At 39.2% G+C, this 18774-nt stretch overlaps 1 protein-coding gene across 1 annotated transcript in view; it reads right to left on the minus strand.

The window, feature by feature from the left end:
* Lin28b (lin-28 homolog B) overlaps positions 1-6659 on the minus strand; it is a 96816-nt gene extending 90157 nt beyond the window's left edge. The window contains exons 1-4 of the mRNA XM_060373321.1: positions 6629-6659; positions 4940-5199; positions 3479-3641; positions 314-549 (exon numbers count right to left, since the gene is read on the minus strand). Coding sequence (XP_060229304.1) covers positions 314-549; positions 3479-3641; positions 4940-5199; positions 6629-6659 — 690 coding nt within the window. The remainder of the gene's footprint in view (positions 1-313; positions 550-3478; positions 3642-4939; positions 5200-6628) is intronic.
* Positions 6660-18774: the final 12115 nt, after the last annotated feature.

Genomic DNA, 18774 nt, shown 5'->3' on the forward strand with positions numbered 1-18774 from the left:
GCACTACGAAGCCAATAATACTGGACATTACTGCAATGCAATTTCATTGTCAAATGAAGGAAAGGCTTATTAAATAATACCAACCCAAGCCCAGTCAGTGAAATAGCAGACTTCATTTTTTTTTATTTAGAAAAACATGTCTCAGAAAAAACATGTCCTGCACGTGCCCTAAAAACAAGACAGTCACCTGACTTTAATGACTATTCCCATCTTTCCATATACTTGAGAGATTTTTCTATGTCTATTAACATAACTACACACCAACTCGCACACATGAAAACCAGTAAAATGGGGATTAAAAAGTCTGGCTTACTTGGTGTACAAATACGTCCACTGGAATATCCAAGGGGTTTCCCTCTCGATTTATCATGGAGATGAATCCAAATCCCATGCGAACGTTGAACCATTTACAGTGGCCAGTTCCGTGCAGAACCTGGGGCTCGTCCTCTGCCGGCTCAGGCAGCTTTTCTGGCTCTTCACCTTTGCCTGCCCCGCCTGACACCGAACAGGACAAGAGTCGGTTAGTCTGCATTTCTATACTCCACTCATCTAAAGAAAAAATTTTGCTTGTGGAAAGAGAAAATGAAGGTAGTAAACAAAAGCCTGGTAAATGTTTTTCTTCTTAAAAAAATATTTAAAACAAAAAAGGGTTAAAAGCAAAGGCGGGGAGGGGAAGCCACACTGCTGCATCGCTCACACCAGCTTCCACGTTTCTGTACATCCGCATACTTTTTCATCTTTCTCCTTTGCTCCGTAACCTTCTACAGTTACACCATGTGACCCTTCACTCACATATTGCTGACTTAATACTATTCCAGTTTACAAAGAATAATTTTTCAGTAAGACGGCTGTCTAGCAAGCAGGAAAAGAGAAATCCTTAGGATTTCTGGTTAACGCACATGTGGCAGACGGGAATCCCGGGTTAGTTGCAATGTGTATCCCCTCCCCCTAACTTTCAATTAAAGTTAGGGTAGAATGGGGGAGGGGGCAGGTGTATAAAAGTTTTCTTGGGCTCACTAACTGAAACTGTGCGTAATCACACCACACAATTCAAACAATAGCCCCCTGAAAGCTTTTCAAGTTGTGAATCAGTGTGGGCGGTACAAAACATTTTGGAGATCTGTAACAATAGGTTTTGCCAAAGCCCCCATGGTACTCTAAGGGGGTGGGAGGTAATGCCCAGTATTAGGGTAAAGGAAGACAAGGCTAGAAAAGGGGAGAAACTGCGTACTGGGGAGAAGCAGGGGAGAAAAGAGGAAAGAAATCACAGTAAAACAATAGAAAAGAAAATTAACCTTCGGCCATGTTGCCCCACCGGCCCTCAGCTTCAAACTCGAGAGATGAAAACTTTCCCTTTGGACCGGAGTGATCTTCGGCATCAGTCTAACATCTTGATTTTGCGTGATCACAAATTTAGTTCGCATGGTCTAATGTGCTTTCCTCCTTTTGATTTTTTTCTCCTCTTCTCTCTCCAGTTTCTGGCCCCCTGAGCACACGTGACTTTGTCAATTACATGCTTTCTTGCTACTAATTTCACCTCGGATCCTTAAGGGGCTGGCAAGAGGAAGAGATGACCAATCGCCATTTCATCTGTGCTGACATCAAAATAATTTATGAATGAACACGGAAAACTCAAACGTGTTCTCTTAAAGGCAATTTGGGACATTTCTTTTTGAGCAATCAGAATACTGGTTTTGTATTATTTAAACACCACGAAGGGCCGTTGTGAATCACTGGGTTAGAAACGCGACAGTCGGTCTATGTGCACACGCCTGCTCTAATCTCATAGGGGGAGCCATTTAAATAAATCAACTGACGTTTTGATTCCCACACACACACACCCCATAGGCATTCTGCTATTCCATAGCACCAAACCACCATAGTGACGTTAATATTCAATTCTGGAAGGACAATATGTAATTCTCAAGTACAAATTTAAACTTAATTACTTAACAATTAACTTCAGATATTGGTAACATAAACCTACCAAAAGGCAAAAGCATATCTAATTTCAACCTGAAATTTTTTAATTTAAAATAAATTAAATCGCTACTAATTTCCTATCAACTAGTATTGCTCATATCAGAACATTTTTGAGAGGTTTAGTAAGAAATTGTACTTCACAGGTTTCTTTCTCCGCCATCTCTTTCCGGGGGAGGAGATGTGATTAATGACTTCCTAAATTACAGCCCAGTTTTCCAGCCTAATGTAGAGTGAACCTCAATCAGCGGTGATTGTTCCCCAAGAGCAGGAGACTCAGGCAGAGGGGGAGGGGAGTGGCGGGAGGAGGTGAAGAGCGATGCCGGAGAGGCGGCTGTGGAGAGAAAAAGCAGCCTGCTGAGGTGGGAGAGGGCACATGGAAGGAAGGTAAATGCAGTCTAACTGGACCCGGACATCCTATAGTCTACAGCAGCAAGCAGATCCGCCAAAGGCTGTAAGAACGGAATGGGCTCCTCCCAACCCTTCCTTTTGGGCCCCTGCATCAAAACATTTTTTTGTTTTTCAAATTGGATTTGTGTTTATAACAATATTAGCCACCTCATTTAATATTTCAAAAAGCATTATATAATAACTAGAAATGCTTTGTCTCTTTAAAATATAAACTACTACCTGTTTTGAAACATGATAAGGCTTCCACCAGTCTCTCACTACCCATCCCCCCATTTTCTTAAACAAGTAGTTTACAGAAAAACTGTAGATACCACTTCCCTTCTTCAAAGCTACCAGCTGACCCTCCCCCACCATGCCCGCACACCCCTCACCCATCCCCAAGTAAGCCCACACAGTGCTTCACACAAACCAAAATGTTAGGATTAAGAAAAATCCACACAGTACACCTATCACACCCCTTCTCATCCTGAAAAACCAAAAATAAATTTAAACTAACTGGCTCAGATTTGAAAATAATCGATGCAAAAAGAAATGAATTATTTTCAGCTGTTTGTGATAAATGGTGTCAATCAAAACTGATCATTTTGGAAAGATTTTTCATCTTTCTTTTGTTGTTCTCAGGAAGGAGGCAAGCTTGTATTTATTTTTGAGAAGGATAACAATGTGCCAGCTGGTGGAGAGAAAAAAGGATTTTCCAAGTGTAACAAGTTCCACATTCTGAACAGGCTGTTTGCTAACTAAGCATTTACTAAACAGCATCTTAATATTAGAAATGGATTACTACCACCCTTGTTATATTATACATTATAAATAATCAAAAATTCTGAAAGTTATTTTTTGTAATTTGAAAACTTACTACTTAAAAATCTAGTATAAAGTAACCTGAAAAGGTATTCATGTAAACTGGGACAGTGCTTTATTTATGCAAGTCTCCAAAATGAACAGATCTGTAAATTTTGGATTATGGCGAATTACACTTTATCTACAAGTTTGTGCTTATTTGTAAAAGTTTACTAGTAAAAATCAAACACACAGTGAGCGGCTTCTGAGCCCTCGACTTCTTAAATCTAACAAGTTTCAGACATACTTAAAGAACGTGTAATGTAGGAACACCACTGCTGAACCACGCTGGACGGTGCAGTTACGGGGTTCACAGTTGTGCCTGATGAGGGGCCTCCAGAATTCAAAGCATTAAGGTAGGGTTCACCAGACTGGTCACTGGTGTCAGAGGTTATCATTTCATTCATTTCCTGAGAGGGACATCAGCCTTTCAAGTTATGTAGAAGGCTTTTTCCAACTGGGAACCCTGAGAAAACCTCTAAAATTCATTCACAAAGAATTTAAGGCACAATCATTTACATACCTTTGGATGGGGAATAGAAAGGGAAAGAGTGTTAAAGGCTAGAAAAAAAAAACAGGAAGGAAGGAAGCTGGGAAGGGGAGAGTTGAAGGAGACACACAATCTCATCAACTCAAGGGTATGGCACTGTCTTTTAAATAGGTTCGTCTTATCTTTTGAGCCTTTTATAAACTGACCATGAGCTCCTAAGGCGCAGAGTGCTTCTATCACATAAAATGCTTCTTCCGAGTCTCCCACACTGCTTTTCAGTTTGTCACCTTCTAAAGTCTTCTGGTTTTAATTTTTTTCTCATTTCCTACTTGGTGTTAGCGCCAGAAAGACCTGTGTTCAACTAAAACGCATGTTTTAAACCTTCAATAGCCAAATGTTTCCTAGATTGATTTACCATAGCTTTTCCAAAATGTCTTTAAAATTAGCTCAAGACCTAACCTGACTCCTCAACTCAGCCCAGGAGGGAGGGGATTACAAGCAATCTATGGCATGTCCTTCGGTTAGGGTTAGGGTTAGGTAGGCGTCCCAGTTTTTTAATGGTGGTCGTGTTTTCTCATATGAACCGCTCTCCAACGCCATACTGCAAGAGACTGCGTCTTTGCTCACTGTTAGAAGCAGTGTGCAACATCTACTGAAACAGAAACAGTGCTTTGGTTCTTGTGAAAACTATGCGGGGCTGTGGCACGGCTGAGAACCGACCTGTCCGGCTCACTCAGCAAGTAAGCAGAGGTCAGCAGCCCTAGCTCTGTCCCAGCAACTAGCACTTTCCAGTGCAGCTTCTGCCCTTGGGGTCTCCAAGCCTCCAGGGCCCCAAGTCCCCAGCGTCCGATACAGGGCTTGCATACCTGCCCTTTCCTTTCCTTTTCTGCCAGAAATTTCCTCACCTTTCTGTCTCCTAACCCCTTACCACCATATTACCTCTAGAAATCCAGTTATTCCAAATTAGGCTGTTGGAAGTATTACTAAGGGACTTTTAAACATTTGTATTTTTGCTCTTTAAAAAAAAAAACAAAAACAAAAGAAACCCCTATCTTCACCACTATGACAAAATATTAGCCTCAAACTAAACTCTTTCACTGCATTTATGCATGTCTCATTTATAATCTGATCTCTTTATGTACCCAATTCTAAATCTAAGCAAGCAAGGTCCAATGGAGGCTCAGGACAAACACGGCAAGTAACTACCCCGGCCCCTACCGGCCATGCTTCATGCTTAAAATGAGCAAGCTGCGGAGCCTGCAGTTGGGAACCTGGCAAGCAGCTTAACACATCAGCAGCGCCTTTCTCAGGAGCATCTGGAAAGCGGAGGGCGGGAGGGGACTGTGGATTGGGGGAGCCCAGACTGTTCCCGCGTGATTGTTCCTGGGCAGCCTGGGCAAAGGCTACCGACCTGCGTCGGGAAACCGATCCGATTCCACACACCCAATGCGTTTCAGCCAAGTACTCGCAGTAACTCTCTGGTGGATTAAAACAGGGCGTCAAAGAAAATGGGACCCCCACTGAGTGTGTTAACAGAGGGACCCCAGAAGCTGAGGGCATTTTGGTTTTGTTTCCAAAAACAAAATCCCGGTCTTTTTCAATTTTTTTTTTTTTTTTTTAAACTGGGAGACAAAAATGCCCTGGCTTCAAGCAAATTTTCTTCTTAGAGTTATTCAGAGTTGTCAAAAATCTCCTTTAAAAAAAAAAAAATGCTTTCTGAACTATATTGCTTGGAGACTACTGTGGAAACAGAGGATCTTGTTACCATAATTCTTAAATTTTTCGCTCAAATCACTTTTATATTTCAAGTTAGGTACTTTTTCAGTAAAACAAAATTTGGAACAATGAAATTCAGAAACGGGGCATTAATTTAAATCCATCATTTGTAAAATGTTATTTTGAATATCTAGTAAAATTCCGTTATAATAGAACTTCTCTTTCAATAAAAGGAAATAAAAATTGAGTATTACTTTTCTCACATATTTTCTAAGCTGTTTGACAAATACTTTTGCCAACTTTTTTAGTTAAAATGGTAACTTTGTAAGCAATCACTTAGTAATAAGTAAGCTTTTTTTTACATAATTATTCAGAATAGCACAAAAGAACTTTAATTTGAAAAAATGACAGGCACTATTTTCCACTTGTATTATTTACACGTGTATGCTTCATAACTCAAAGATCATTTTACAGTAAATAGAAATGTCTGAGTCTGTACAATGAAAAACACAATGTACATATATTTATTCTCCTTCCCCTAAAACCATTTACAGGTTAATTATTTAAAACCTCATCTCAGAAAAGCAAATAATCAGCTTGAAAGAGTATGGTCTACCTCTTAAGATTGTTTCAATATTTACTCTGAAGAGTTTACTGAGCAGGGCAGAAATAGGAAGCTCGAGAAAGGTGGGGAGTGAAAGATGAGAAGAGTGGAAATTCTAAGGAAAAAAATCTTCCAGCTAAAATCTGTAGGCTGGGGCTCCAGTCCCACCTCCAGCCTGACTGGCAGCCTCCTGTGACTCACACCACATGGCTGGGGCTCCAGCTCCTGATCAAGCGAGGGGTCCCACTGACATTCAAAGCCTTTTTCTGTGTAAAGCCCAGCCTGTGGAAACCTCTCTTTGGTAAAAAACCTCTCTTTGGTAGCTCTCTTCTCTACCTCCCTTTTTCACCAAGAGGAAACAGACAAGAAACTTTATTGCAGTCACTTAACACACTGGTGTTAACATTTTTTCCAAACAGAAAAATGGTTAAAAATGCCAGTTTACCTCCAGAAAAACTCTACAATCAACAGTAAGAAAGGAAGTGATATATTAACATTTTGTAGCAACTTTTAACAGTGTTCTTTTTCATGAAATTCACAAGAGCACCATCAACATGTTGGTTTTATTCCACAAAAATAGTGCTTACCAAAAGACAGCGTCAGGTGTGGCTTCTCCATTAAATATCTGAGCCTTTCTCTGGTTGTACAATTCTTTAGTAAATTTAATATTAAAATATCATTTTACTATGCATCACTATAAATTTTGTGGACCAAAACTCTTATGGAGTGCTTTCAAATGTACACTAATCTAAGACTCAGTCAGTGAGGCACAGAGGAGTACACATTCAATCCCAGCACTCAAAGCATTGACAGACACATTTTTGTGAGTTCCAGGTCAGCCTGATCTTCAAGGTAAGTTTCAGACCAGGCAGACCCACATAGTGAGACCCTCTCTCAAAAACAAGACAAGAAAAACAAACCAACTAACCTCAGGCAAGTTTTTAACTCTTTGGAGCAAATGCAACAGTAACATAATATTATCAAAAAAGAGCATTTGGGAAAAAAATCAATAATATAAATAAAATTCCATGTCTAGATGTAGGTTTAACTTCAAACAACTCTGTTTTACAACATGATAATGAGCAGACTTCAACAGCTATACATGAAGAGCAACGTCAATGACACACCCTGTTAGTGAGCTGAAGCGTCCTCAGAAAGTCCTCAGAAAACACTGCCATATGTACTTTTTAAATCAACAGGTATTTGTTAGCACTTACTGGGAATCACAGAGATGAATAAGCAATAGGTTTGTCTCCATAAGTGTTTAAGTATGTTATCTGTCTTGCTCAATGAAAAAGAAAATCACAAAGCCAAACACAGTCAAACAGAAGGTGGGAGTAAGTAGAACATGGAACCCACACAACAGTTTTATACATGGGATATCCTGGATGGAGTATACTAGGATATGACGCCAATCTTGCCCATGTACAAAAATAAGAATGGAAAAATCCTTAGGATTGGTCAAGTCCTCTCAGATGCCTCCGCTGATCATTCAAGGCATTTGGGATAAGTAAAACATTTAATTAAACAAAAGACTAACCTGGGGCTGATGAAACCTGGTTGAATGACCTCATCATCTTCTGAAGAACCTAAAATCAGAGAGCTCAAGTCAGTGCTACAGTAGTCGCCTATTTCATTTCTTCTTCCACAACTTAACAACTCAGTAAAAACAATAAAAGCCCATATTTTAATGTGAAGTCACCTGCAAACTGGTCTTTACAACCTCACTAAGTTGATAACCATTTGCCATAAGCTTATATGTTATTTCTATCAGGGGACATTGGCTTTAAAACAAACAAAACAAACAGAAGGGCATTCAGATACAACAAGCACAATTTTAGGAATGTAGCTTTAAATATTGCTTGTTTTTGTTTTCTTGAGTTGAGATTTCTCTGTGTAACAGCCTTGGCCATCCTGAAACTCTCTTTGTAGACCAGGCTGGCTTTAAATTTAAAGATGCATGGAGATTATCTAGAACCCCAGCACAGGTATAGCCCATGGCAGCTCAGTATCCAAGGGGGTTCCCTAGTAAGGGGAACAGGGGCTGTCTCTGACATGAACTTAGTGGCTGGCTCTTTGATCACTTCCCCCTGAGGGAGGAGCAGCCTTACTAGGCCACAGACGAAGACAGTGCAGACAGTCCTGATAAGACTTGAGAGGCTAGGGTCAGATGAAAGAGGAGTAGGACCTAACCTGTTACTTGGAAAGGGGCATGGGAGGAGATGAGAGAAGGTGGGTGGGATTGAGATGGAATGAGGGAGGGGGCTACAGCTGGGATGCAAAGTGAATAAGCCATAATTAATATAAAAAATAAAAATTAAGGTGCTGGGATTAAAGTGATGAGATTAAAGGCATGAGCCACCATACCTGGCTAAATTTTTAATACTGAATTTTATATACTGTAATTCATGAATCTAAATTTTTCCACTTACCAATCTACCTAACCTATAATACCATGCTTCTTGATAAAACTATCTAGTCAGATATATTTTACAAGATAAATCATAAGAAATTAATCGTGTTCTTGAGAAAATACTTATAACCTATACTTCCAATTACTATATCTATTGTTACAAACACTGTTTTTTTTTTTCTCTCTCTCTCTTTTATTTTTTAGACAGGATCTCAACTATGTAGCCTAGGCTAGCCTCTTGCAGAGAGAAATTCTTTTGCCTGAGTCTCACTAATTACAGGGAAATCCTGGGATTACAGGCAAGACCCACTGTGCCTGTCTTCAAATACTTTTGAATGGGCAGAAAGTTCTCACTCTAGAACAGCTCTGGCTGTTCTAGAACTTACTATGTGGATCAGATTGGCCTTGCACCCAGAGATCTGCCTGCCTCGGGAATTTTGGGTGTCACCACACTCAACTTTCAAATACTTTTTAAAGGTAAGACTTGAATAATAATATAATTAATTAATTAATTATGTTTAAAGATATCAAATACCTATTAACCCAAATTTTAAAGGTAAAAATTTTCATTTTAAAAATCAAAGTATTAAATCACATGTGGTGGGGTACATATTTAAACACAGTACTCAGGATGCAGAAATAGACAGATCTCAGTTCAAGGCCAGCTTGATCTACAGAACAAGTTTCAAGCCAGGGCTACACAGAGAAACCCTGTCTCAAAAGAACAATAAATAAATAAGGTGAAAATCTAAGTTTTGATGTTTCTAGCATAGCTATTAACAAATGCCACAAAACAGTGAAATCTGTAATAGCACTTGAAAGAGAAAATTCCTTTTGGCCATTTGCGTTATCATTCAATTAAAAGCTTAAACAGATTGGTTTGCACATGCATCTAATCACCTAATACATTCCATGTTTGTTTTTCCTTTCCTAAGTTTTAAACTCTGTATCTACCATAACACACACCACACACACACATACACACACATGCCACACATGAAAAAAACAAACAAAAAACCTATTAGGTGAAAACACTTTAGTTGCAATCTAATGTCTTCTCAAAAGAAAATAAGGCTTTCCAGATACTCAATTCTACTGTGAGTTGACTCAACTTTTTCAACAAAATAACAGTAACATGTGAAAACAATAAAAGGTAACAAAGGCATATGAGCCTCTGTACATTAACTCTTTCAGTCATCCTGTGCTTATAACAAAAATAAGATAATGACAGGTCATAACTTTACCAAACTTCAATAATATTATCCTAATAACTACTCTTGTACAGTAGGTATATCTCACATCTTCTTTCTTTCTCTTAACTGATTTATGTGTATGTGTTTTAAATTATTTCAGTAAAGCCTTGGGCTTGTAATGATAGCCAGGCATAATGGTGTATGTATTTGTTTTAAGATTTATTTATTTATTATGTATATGTTGTGTTGCATGTATACCTGCACTCCAGAAGAGGGCACCAGATCTCATTATAGATGGTTGTGAGGCACCATGTGGTTGCTGGGAATTGAACTCAGGACCTCTGGAAGAGAAGACAGTGCTCTTAACCTCTGGCCCATCTCTCTAGCCCCCATGGTGTATGCCTTAATCCTAGCATTCAGGAGGCTGGGAGGAGGGTGGGGAGGCACCCTGATTTCAAGGGCAGCCTCAAACAAGATCCTATTTATTTTATTTTCTATTTATGTGTGTGTCTGCATGTAGGTATGCACACTTGCATGTAAGATCCCAAGGTGGCAAAAGAGAGTGTCTGACTCCCCTGAAGCTGGAGTTGTGAACTGCTAACATGATATTGGGAACCAAGCTAGTATCCTCACTAAGAGTAATGAACACTCCTAATAGTTGAGCCATCTCTCTAGACCCTATGAGAGAGAGAAACAGAGACAGAGATTGAGAGTGCCAGGTATGGTGGCCCATGATTTAATCCCAGGCTTTAGAAGGCAGAGGCAAGCAGATCTCAGTGAATTCATGGTCAACCTGGGAAACAGAGGCAGCTTCCGACCAGTCAAGGCTACACAGTAAGCCCTTGTCTCAAAAAGAAGCAAACAAACAAAAATTCTAAATTATGAAGGGAAAATCCAGAGTTCAAAATAACCAAAAAGGAAAACAAAAGCCAAGTGACTTGATTAATACTGTGATTTTTTTAATTATGCAAATTCATATATTTTTGTATTATTAAGTTCATATATTAGCATTCTTTTCAACAGAAAATAAAATGGAATTACGCAAAATTCACATATTTGACTAATGCTTGGTCTTATTTTGCTGTACTAGAACCAGGACTTTGCACAGGCACTAGCATGAAGCTACATGCTCAAAGGTTAAGTATGACTTCAAATTTTCTTTCCTCGGGTTTTTTCCTCCTCTGGTTTTTGAAGACAGGGTATCACTCTGTAGTTGCTACCTTCTTGACCCAGTTTATTGAGATTACAAATATGTCATAAGCTTTTTCAAAATTATGAGTTAGGAAAACAGAATTAATTTTTAAATGGATTACAATCAATCTATATACTATTTACTGAATGATATCAATTGGAATTAGGTAAATGTTATATGCAGTTCAAATGTTCATTGCTTTGACATTGCTAAAACAAAATAATTATTTAAATGCATACATACAATAGTAATACAAAGAACAGCTACTTATATTTTACATATGAGTACTTTTATTCAATATTCTAATTTCCTTAAAATACTTTATAGAACAACTAATTAACTTTAAATTAAAATTGAGTTAGAACTACAATCATGGGATACATTTCTCTGCCATTTGTCCAACACTTGGACCTCCACCTGAAGCTCTTCTATGTACTTTTTACTGAGTAAATGCTTCTACCCTGTAATCCTGGCTTGTAATTTGCTGTAATAGCCTTGTAAAGAGATGCTGTTTCTCCGAACTTCACTGGGCTCTGTGGCAGCAGAGACTGTAGTATATTTAACTCATTAACTCATCCTGTAATTTTTACGGTTTAATTTGTTTTTTGTCTTTGTTTTTTTTGTTTGGTCTGTTTTGTTTTGATTTGTTTTAGGGAGTTTTGTTTGTTTGTTTTGAGACAGGGTTTTTCTCTGTAGCCCTGGAACTCATTCTGTAGACCAGGCTGGCCTCAAAATCAGAAGTACCTCCCAAGTGCTGACATTAAAGCCATGTGTCACTACCAGCTAGCTTACATAGTTTAAATAATAATCCCTATAGCTGAGTTGACAGTGTCTAGGATGGCTTTTATGAAAGAAAAAAAGAAAAAGACTTTACCAAAAAGAAAATATTCTTTTCATAAGAAAGTGAGTTGATTGAGTATTCAACCTATAAAGTTCATACGTATTTTCAATTTCAGTTTGTTTTTAAACTGGGGCTGAGAATGTAGCTTAGATAGTAAATTTTGTCTAGCATGCATGAGCTCTTGGATTCAATCCACAGCATTATGTATACAGACATAGACAAACATAGACATGCATACAAACACACACATACACATTATTTCTGCTTTAAAACTACTTACTTAACATCATTCTGTAGTACAAACATTCCTAAACTTTATGATTTTCACTACAATATATAAAAATATCTGTTATGAGTTGTTAAAAATCCATTATGGCAATTAACTGCACAGGAAAATGATTCTTACTTTGAATTGTCATTCATTCAAACACTGACAAACTGTTAAGCCTACTGAGTAAAGAATTTTAAAAGTACAAGTATAAAACATATCACTCTGAATTTTGTTTCTTAACTTTTATTCCCAATATTAATAAAAGGGAAGCTAAATTTATGTTAGCAAAAAGTGAATTAGCAATCAAGAATAATATCTACCATAGAAAAAGTATTTCACAATTCTCCAACTTTTTAATAGATACTAGCTACTTTTAATTATTGGTACTGACTAAACCGATATAAAGATAGATGCTACTTGCTAAGCACACTCTTTAAATAAATATAAATAATACAGTTGAGTTAAAATACAAATGGGACACAGACTAAAGGTTTTTCTAATGCAAACGTCTGCATTTTCTAACACATGAAACAATAGGTTCATATAACAAAACTCAAAAGTCAATTAAAAGAAGAAAAAATAGCAAAATTTGCTTTGGAGCAAAGAGAAAAATCAAGCAGTGGCAAGCTTTCTGTCTTTATAAACCACAGGATCTGAAGGCCACCCATGACTTTAAATAGTTTCTTATGGGGTAATCAAAGTGACTCCAAGAATAATTGAATGGTTCTACTTAATTACAATGTTAACATTTTACTTGACACACGTCTAGTTTTAGTAACATTGTTAATACTTAAAATTCTATATCACCAGAGACAGAATAAAAAACCGGAACTTTTAGCACATTCCAAATAGTTTGAGTAAATATTTAAAACACTCCAGTTTAATAAAAACATTGTTTGTGATTGTATCGCTGGCAATGAGCTAATGCTGTAATAATTCCATTATATGAAAACCAGTAGAATTTAAATTAACTGAAGTGAAACCAGGACTAATTTTTTTTCATTTATAGATTTCTAAAATTTTTAATTTGCCAAAAAATATTTTAACCTTTATATGTCGTCCAGAATATTGTAATTGATATGTTTTTAAAGAATTTGAGAAACTGTTGCATAAAGGGATTATGTGAAAAACAAAAAAGTAGCATTGCAGCTCTGACATTCATAAACATGTAAAAGCAATACTCATTTGAAATATCTGAACAATTTGAAACATGTTCCTTCCATCATTGGAATTGGCCATTCAACACTAGGCCTTTCTCTATATAATTAAGCTTTTGTTCAAAGATAGAAAAAAAAAAAAAAAAACAACTAAAAACTGAATGCTTGGAAATGAGTTACATGCCCTTTGTCCTGGTTTGTCACCTTTGACCCTTAATTTGATGATCCTGCATATCAATCCATCCTATTTTTAGAAAATAATATCAAAGTTCTATGCTTAAAATAGTACTTTTCTTGCTAAAACAGTCATTAACACAATGCTTCTCAGGTGATTCCTCCGCTTGTTTCACAACACAGAGCACAATGTAGCAATTACTCCAGCCTTAAACCCTCATGTTTATCTTGCCCCAAACAACAAACATTTCTCTAAAGTGCTAAGTCAAGACAACTTCAAAATTTATAGTTTTCTGGAAATTGTTCATATTATTATTTCTAAGAAGAACTTATTTCATGTGTAGTTTACAATTTGGTATTTGATAATCAAATATTTTGATACTGATTTTGACAGTGTCAAAACTTGCAAATAAAAATTCATACACAACCTTGCACTGCCATCAACTAAAATCACAGCTTTTTGTTAATTCATTGGCTAAGTAAGCTAGTTATAAAATTCTGTCACCAAGAAGTGGCAGCTTTCAAAGAACGAGAAAATCTCTAGCATTGACCCTATTGATTTTACACATATTATTCAAAATCAATGCTGAACAGTAAATTAATAGACTTTGGGAATAAAATTTCTTTATAATAACTTCTGGATGATTAGAGCACAATTGGGTGAAAAAATCAGTTAAATGAAAATACATATAAAACACATATACACAAATTTCTCCTTGAACCTCCACACAGTTTGTGTGCAGTTTTCAGCTATATTGAATAGAGACCAACATGGCTGTCTTGATTCAGCACTGTGGTCAGCGACTTCATAGAGTCATCTTGTCAGAGATTCAGCATAATACCATTAAGCACAAACATGGTGAATTTTCAAACCAATGTAATCCTATACATCATATTTCTAGATATGTATGAATAAATCAGTTTTAAGTATCAGGATATGAGGAATTTCTATTGTTCTCCTTGGCAAGCTGGAAATTCTTGTTTACCTTGTAATTCATCAAAAGCAGTGTTTATAAAGAAAATACATTACCTTTAAAGGGCAAGAAAAGCTGGTATTGTTTCTAGAGCATTTAAATACAACATTTTTTAACCACTTGAAATTTTAAAACAAAGGAAAATTCTAAAATAGACCAAATAACCCTTTAACAAATGAAATATTTTAATGTTCCTTTCATGATTAATACCTTTAATTACTTCTAAGTTGATTAAACTCCATATTCCCATTTTTCTTTTATCTTCATCAACTATGAACTAAGATGTTTGTAAATTATCTCCTGTTAGAGCTTGGGGAAATGTGGTTCACTTTTATTATTTTAAAGTTACCAGTCCCTATACCTAAATGCTACGTATATATCTTTTATTTAGGAGCATATTTTCTCCTCTATTAGTGAATTGTAAAGTATTACAGCAATTTGTTACAAAATCCAAAAATGACAAGATCAGATACCAATCATTATTAAAGTTGCAAACAGGTAAGACACACTACTCCTTCATTAGCCAAGCCCCCCCCCCCCAAAAAAAAAAAAAACAACCCACTTTAAATCCACTGTTTTTACTCAAAGTTTGTTGGGTCTGGGAGCTTACATGTGCAACACCTTTAAAATAAGTCATCCTGAAAACTAAGCATAAGTGTTTGATATCTCAGTCTGATTCATTTACAAAAACCCCCAACCCAGGATATGTTGTATTGAACTCATGTTTAATTTCACACCAAATTTTTCATTCTTTCTCAAAGAAGTTTGTTCACAGAACATACATAAAAATATACTCTTATTATTTGAAACGGTTAAGTAGTAATATAATCACCAGATCATTGGTTCCAAATCTACTGCAAAGTATCTATAAACACTTCATCATGTCGGCAGTCTGCCCTAAATATATTCAGTTCCTTAAGCGCTTAAGCCGTTTCATCATCAAGAAACTATCAACTGATCTTCCTTGTGAATCAAGAAAGTCTAAAACTCCTTACTCACGGGGATCTCACTTCCCCTGTGTGAGCAAGCCTGTGGCAGTTTAATTCCTAAAGGGCTTTAAGAAACCCGGCACGTTAGACTTTAGTAGTTTATACACATAAGGAAAAATCACATTAATATGTAATAAAATAAATATTTCTGAGAACTCTCAAGATGAACTAGGATCGTATTACTAATTTAAATGGAGAACTGATAGTTATATCATATTGCTATGAAATAACTTGCAGACTAATTGAGTTCCTCTATCAGATCTGCTCAAATACACAGTAGGAAGATGTCATCTGACAAACTTACATTTATTAAAATTACAAAACTGATACACATTTCCACGAACTCAATTTTAATTGTTAAAGATTTCCTTGAAAGCTCTAAAGAGATCTTGATAGTTTACAACTTTGTCTTGACTTTAAATTTTGTTTTAAAACCGTTTCCCATTATTGTTAAGCTAAATATTAAACACACACAAAAAAATTAAAACATAACTCCCTGATCGGTGAAAAAAAAAAATTACTTTCAGGTTCGTTTTTTTTTCCCAGCAATATCTGTAAAAAAACGTTTTAAATCTCTGTAATAAGAGATGTCGTGTTACGTTCACAGGATTTTTGACCAAAAAAAAATAAAAGCGAAAAACGGTGTGTTTTCTCTTGAGTTGACAGTTCTAAGCGTAAAACCCGTTGCGGGAGGGAGAAGTCACGTCCGTGAACGCTGATGCTACACCTCAACCTTCAACACCCGCAAAGAGCAGCGCGGGGAAACCCTGGCACCCAAGACCCATCCCGGTAGGTGAGACAACCCAAGATGGCGGCGTGTCGGTTAGGACCCTTGCCAAAGAGGGAACCAAATACACAGTGCAAGATGGAACTCGGAAACTCAGTGTTTATCCACGTTCCATGAAAAATAACGAGGAAAAGTTTTCGGAGTAACGAATGCTCGTCCAGAACTCGCCCCCGGTTCTATCCGCTCGTCGCGGACGGACGCCACCCAGGCCGGGCGGGAAGGCTCCCCGACGCCGGGGCGGGCGGCGACGCCCCCTGGCGGCCGCCGGGCCTCCGAGCCTCCCGCGCCGAGCCCGGCCGAGCCGCGGAGGGCGGCGAGCTCGGGCGGCCGCGCCGACCGCACCGCGCGCCGGGGCCGGGGCCGGGGGCCCCCGAGGTGTGAACCGGAAGTACACGGGGGGCGGGAGGGCGGCCGGACCGCGGCGGGACCTGTCCCCGCCGGGCTCCGCTCGACGCTGTCCGCGTGCGCGAGGTGCGCGCGCCACGCCGGCCGCCCCGGCTGCTGCTTACCTCCGCGGCCTCATGGTCGCGCCCGCGGCGGCCGGGAGCCCGTCACGTCCTCGGGACGCCCCCGCGTCGCGAGCCGGAGGGCACGCGGAGTCCCCCGGGGGGCCGGAGCCGCTCGGCCGGAGCCCCGCGTCAGGCCGAGGCTCGCGCGCACCTGCCCGCCGCCGCGCCGGGCCGCGTCATTGGCTGCCGGCGCCGAGCGCGCGAGATTGAACCTTCCATTCATTCCCGGGGCCCGGGCGTGCGCGCGCCGCCGCGGCGGGACCCTCCCCCCCCTGCGCGTGCGCGCCTGGGCCCACGGCCACGCGCCTCCCTCCTCTCGGACCCGCCGCGGCGCGTTCCCGCGGGCCGGGGGGTGTGGGGGGGGGAGGCGTGCGCGCGCTCCGCGGCCTCTTCCTTCCGCGTCCCGCCGCGCGCCCCGTCAGGCGGACGCGCCACCTCAGGGGCGGTTGGACTTACCGAGGATCGCCCCAGAGAGCCGCGTCGTCGGTGGCCGGAGGCCAGGCGGCGTGTGGAAGCCGCGCGTCGCCGCCCACACCGCCCTCACCGCTCCCGTGTCGGAGCATTTTGTTCGCGGTCCCGCCGGTCCAGCGGGCCCTCGTCCCGTTCGCACGGCGATGCTCGCTCGGCGGCAGAAATCACACGCGGAGGTTCAGCTGCGTGGACTGACTGTCGGCTGGAGTTGATCTGGAAAAGGGCGATTTTAATATTCCGACAAATGAAGTTAGGTTCGTGCAAAACTAAAATGTCACAGTGTAAAGCAAATTAAAATGGTGAAACGTTGAAAAAAAAAATGACCAATAAAGGCCAACCCGCTGAATAAAGCCCTCACTTAAGCCACCAGACCATTCATTGCTGGGTAAAGATGACTGCATTCCCCCTTGGAATGGGTTAGGATCCAGAACCCAGTTCAGCTATCTGCAGCGCCGCCTCCTAGGAAGGGGGAGCGGTTCTGGGCCGAGGGGTGAGGTACATGAGAAAGCTGATCAGAATCTAAATCCTGTTGTGATTCCTCTAGTAATTAACCGATTGGATCCTTTGAACTCAGGCCCAAGATGGCTGTAAGCCTCTCCATTGGGTCAGTGGGGAAATGTGAATTACGTTAAAGATACTTTTTCATTGACAAATACATAAAGTATTTCTTACGTAACTAACTGAGCATCACAGGGGATTTTTTTTTCCTTAAACGTGTGTGTGTGTGTGTGTGTGTATGTTTCTGTATGGACCGGTCAGCTCTCTCCAGGAATTCAGCTCAGGTGGTAGGAGCTGGCCTCCAGCACCATCCTCAGATTCATCTTATCTGCCCAAGATTCTTTCAGATGCATTACTTAAAATCATTTCCTCAAATAATTGTAGATGGTCTGCTATAATGCTGTCTACTTCACATTATGATTTTAAATATAGTTTAGAGGAAGGGATGCAGACCTTGATTATTAAAAATGGAAGACAAAGCTATTAATTATGTATTACCATATAAAATGTGACATGCTGACTTAGCATCATAGTAATTTTTATTTATGTGTGGTGTCTACGAGTGATATTCATTTAGCATGAGCTCTGTTTTTAAATAACTTTTAAAGCATAACAGTATAATTTAGCTACGTGAGATATGTATGTAATGTCTATTTAGTCCTACGAGGATGCTGAGATAAACCAAAAAACAATTACAGTGTAACTCAGTTAATATCTTAAGCAATTAACAAGTTATCTTTTTTTAATCTCAAATCATTGTGCTGCTGTCACAGAAATGAAAAATGAACAATTAAACTTTTAATGTATTATTTCATGTTGAGTATGAGAAAAAGATGATGAGCCTTCTAAGGATATTTCAACAAGACCAAAGCAGATGAAAAGTCAGAAGACAGGACTCTGGCAATTTCTTCCTAAAAATGAATATTTTGAATTTGAGTCATGGTGAAATAATTTGCTTTGCTCATAGGTCAACATCTAATAATTATTCCCAAAGATTGTCGACTCTCTTACCCTTAATATTTCTTTCCTACAACAGTTTTTATAGGCGTGCAAAAGAAATAGTTATGTTTAAGTTACAAATTCACTCTGACTACATTTAAAACAACATCAACAAGACATGTGGGGATTAGGAAATGCAGCATGTTGCATCTCTCCTGCTCTTTGTTTCCTATGACTGGCAAATAGAAAAGTAAGTCCCAGACACCATATCATTTTACTAATGAACTACAAGTGTTGCTTTAACGTCAAAAAGCTAGGCTTTTTA

The sequence above is a fragment of the Meriones unguiculatus genome, chromosome 20, assembly GCF_030254825.1.
Source record: "Meriones unguiculatus strain TT.TT164.6M chromosome 20, Bangor_MerUng_6.1, whole genome shotgun sequence".
Taxonomy (NCBI): Eukaryota; Metazoa; Chordata; class Mammalia; order Rodentia; family Muridae; genus Meriones; species Meriones unguiculatus.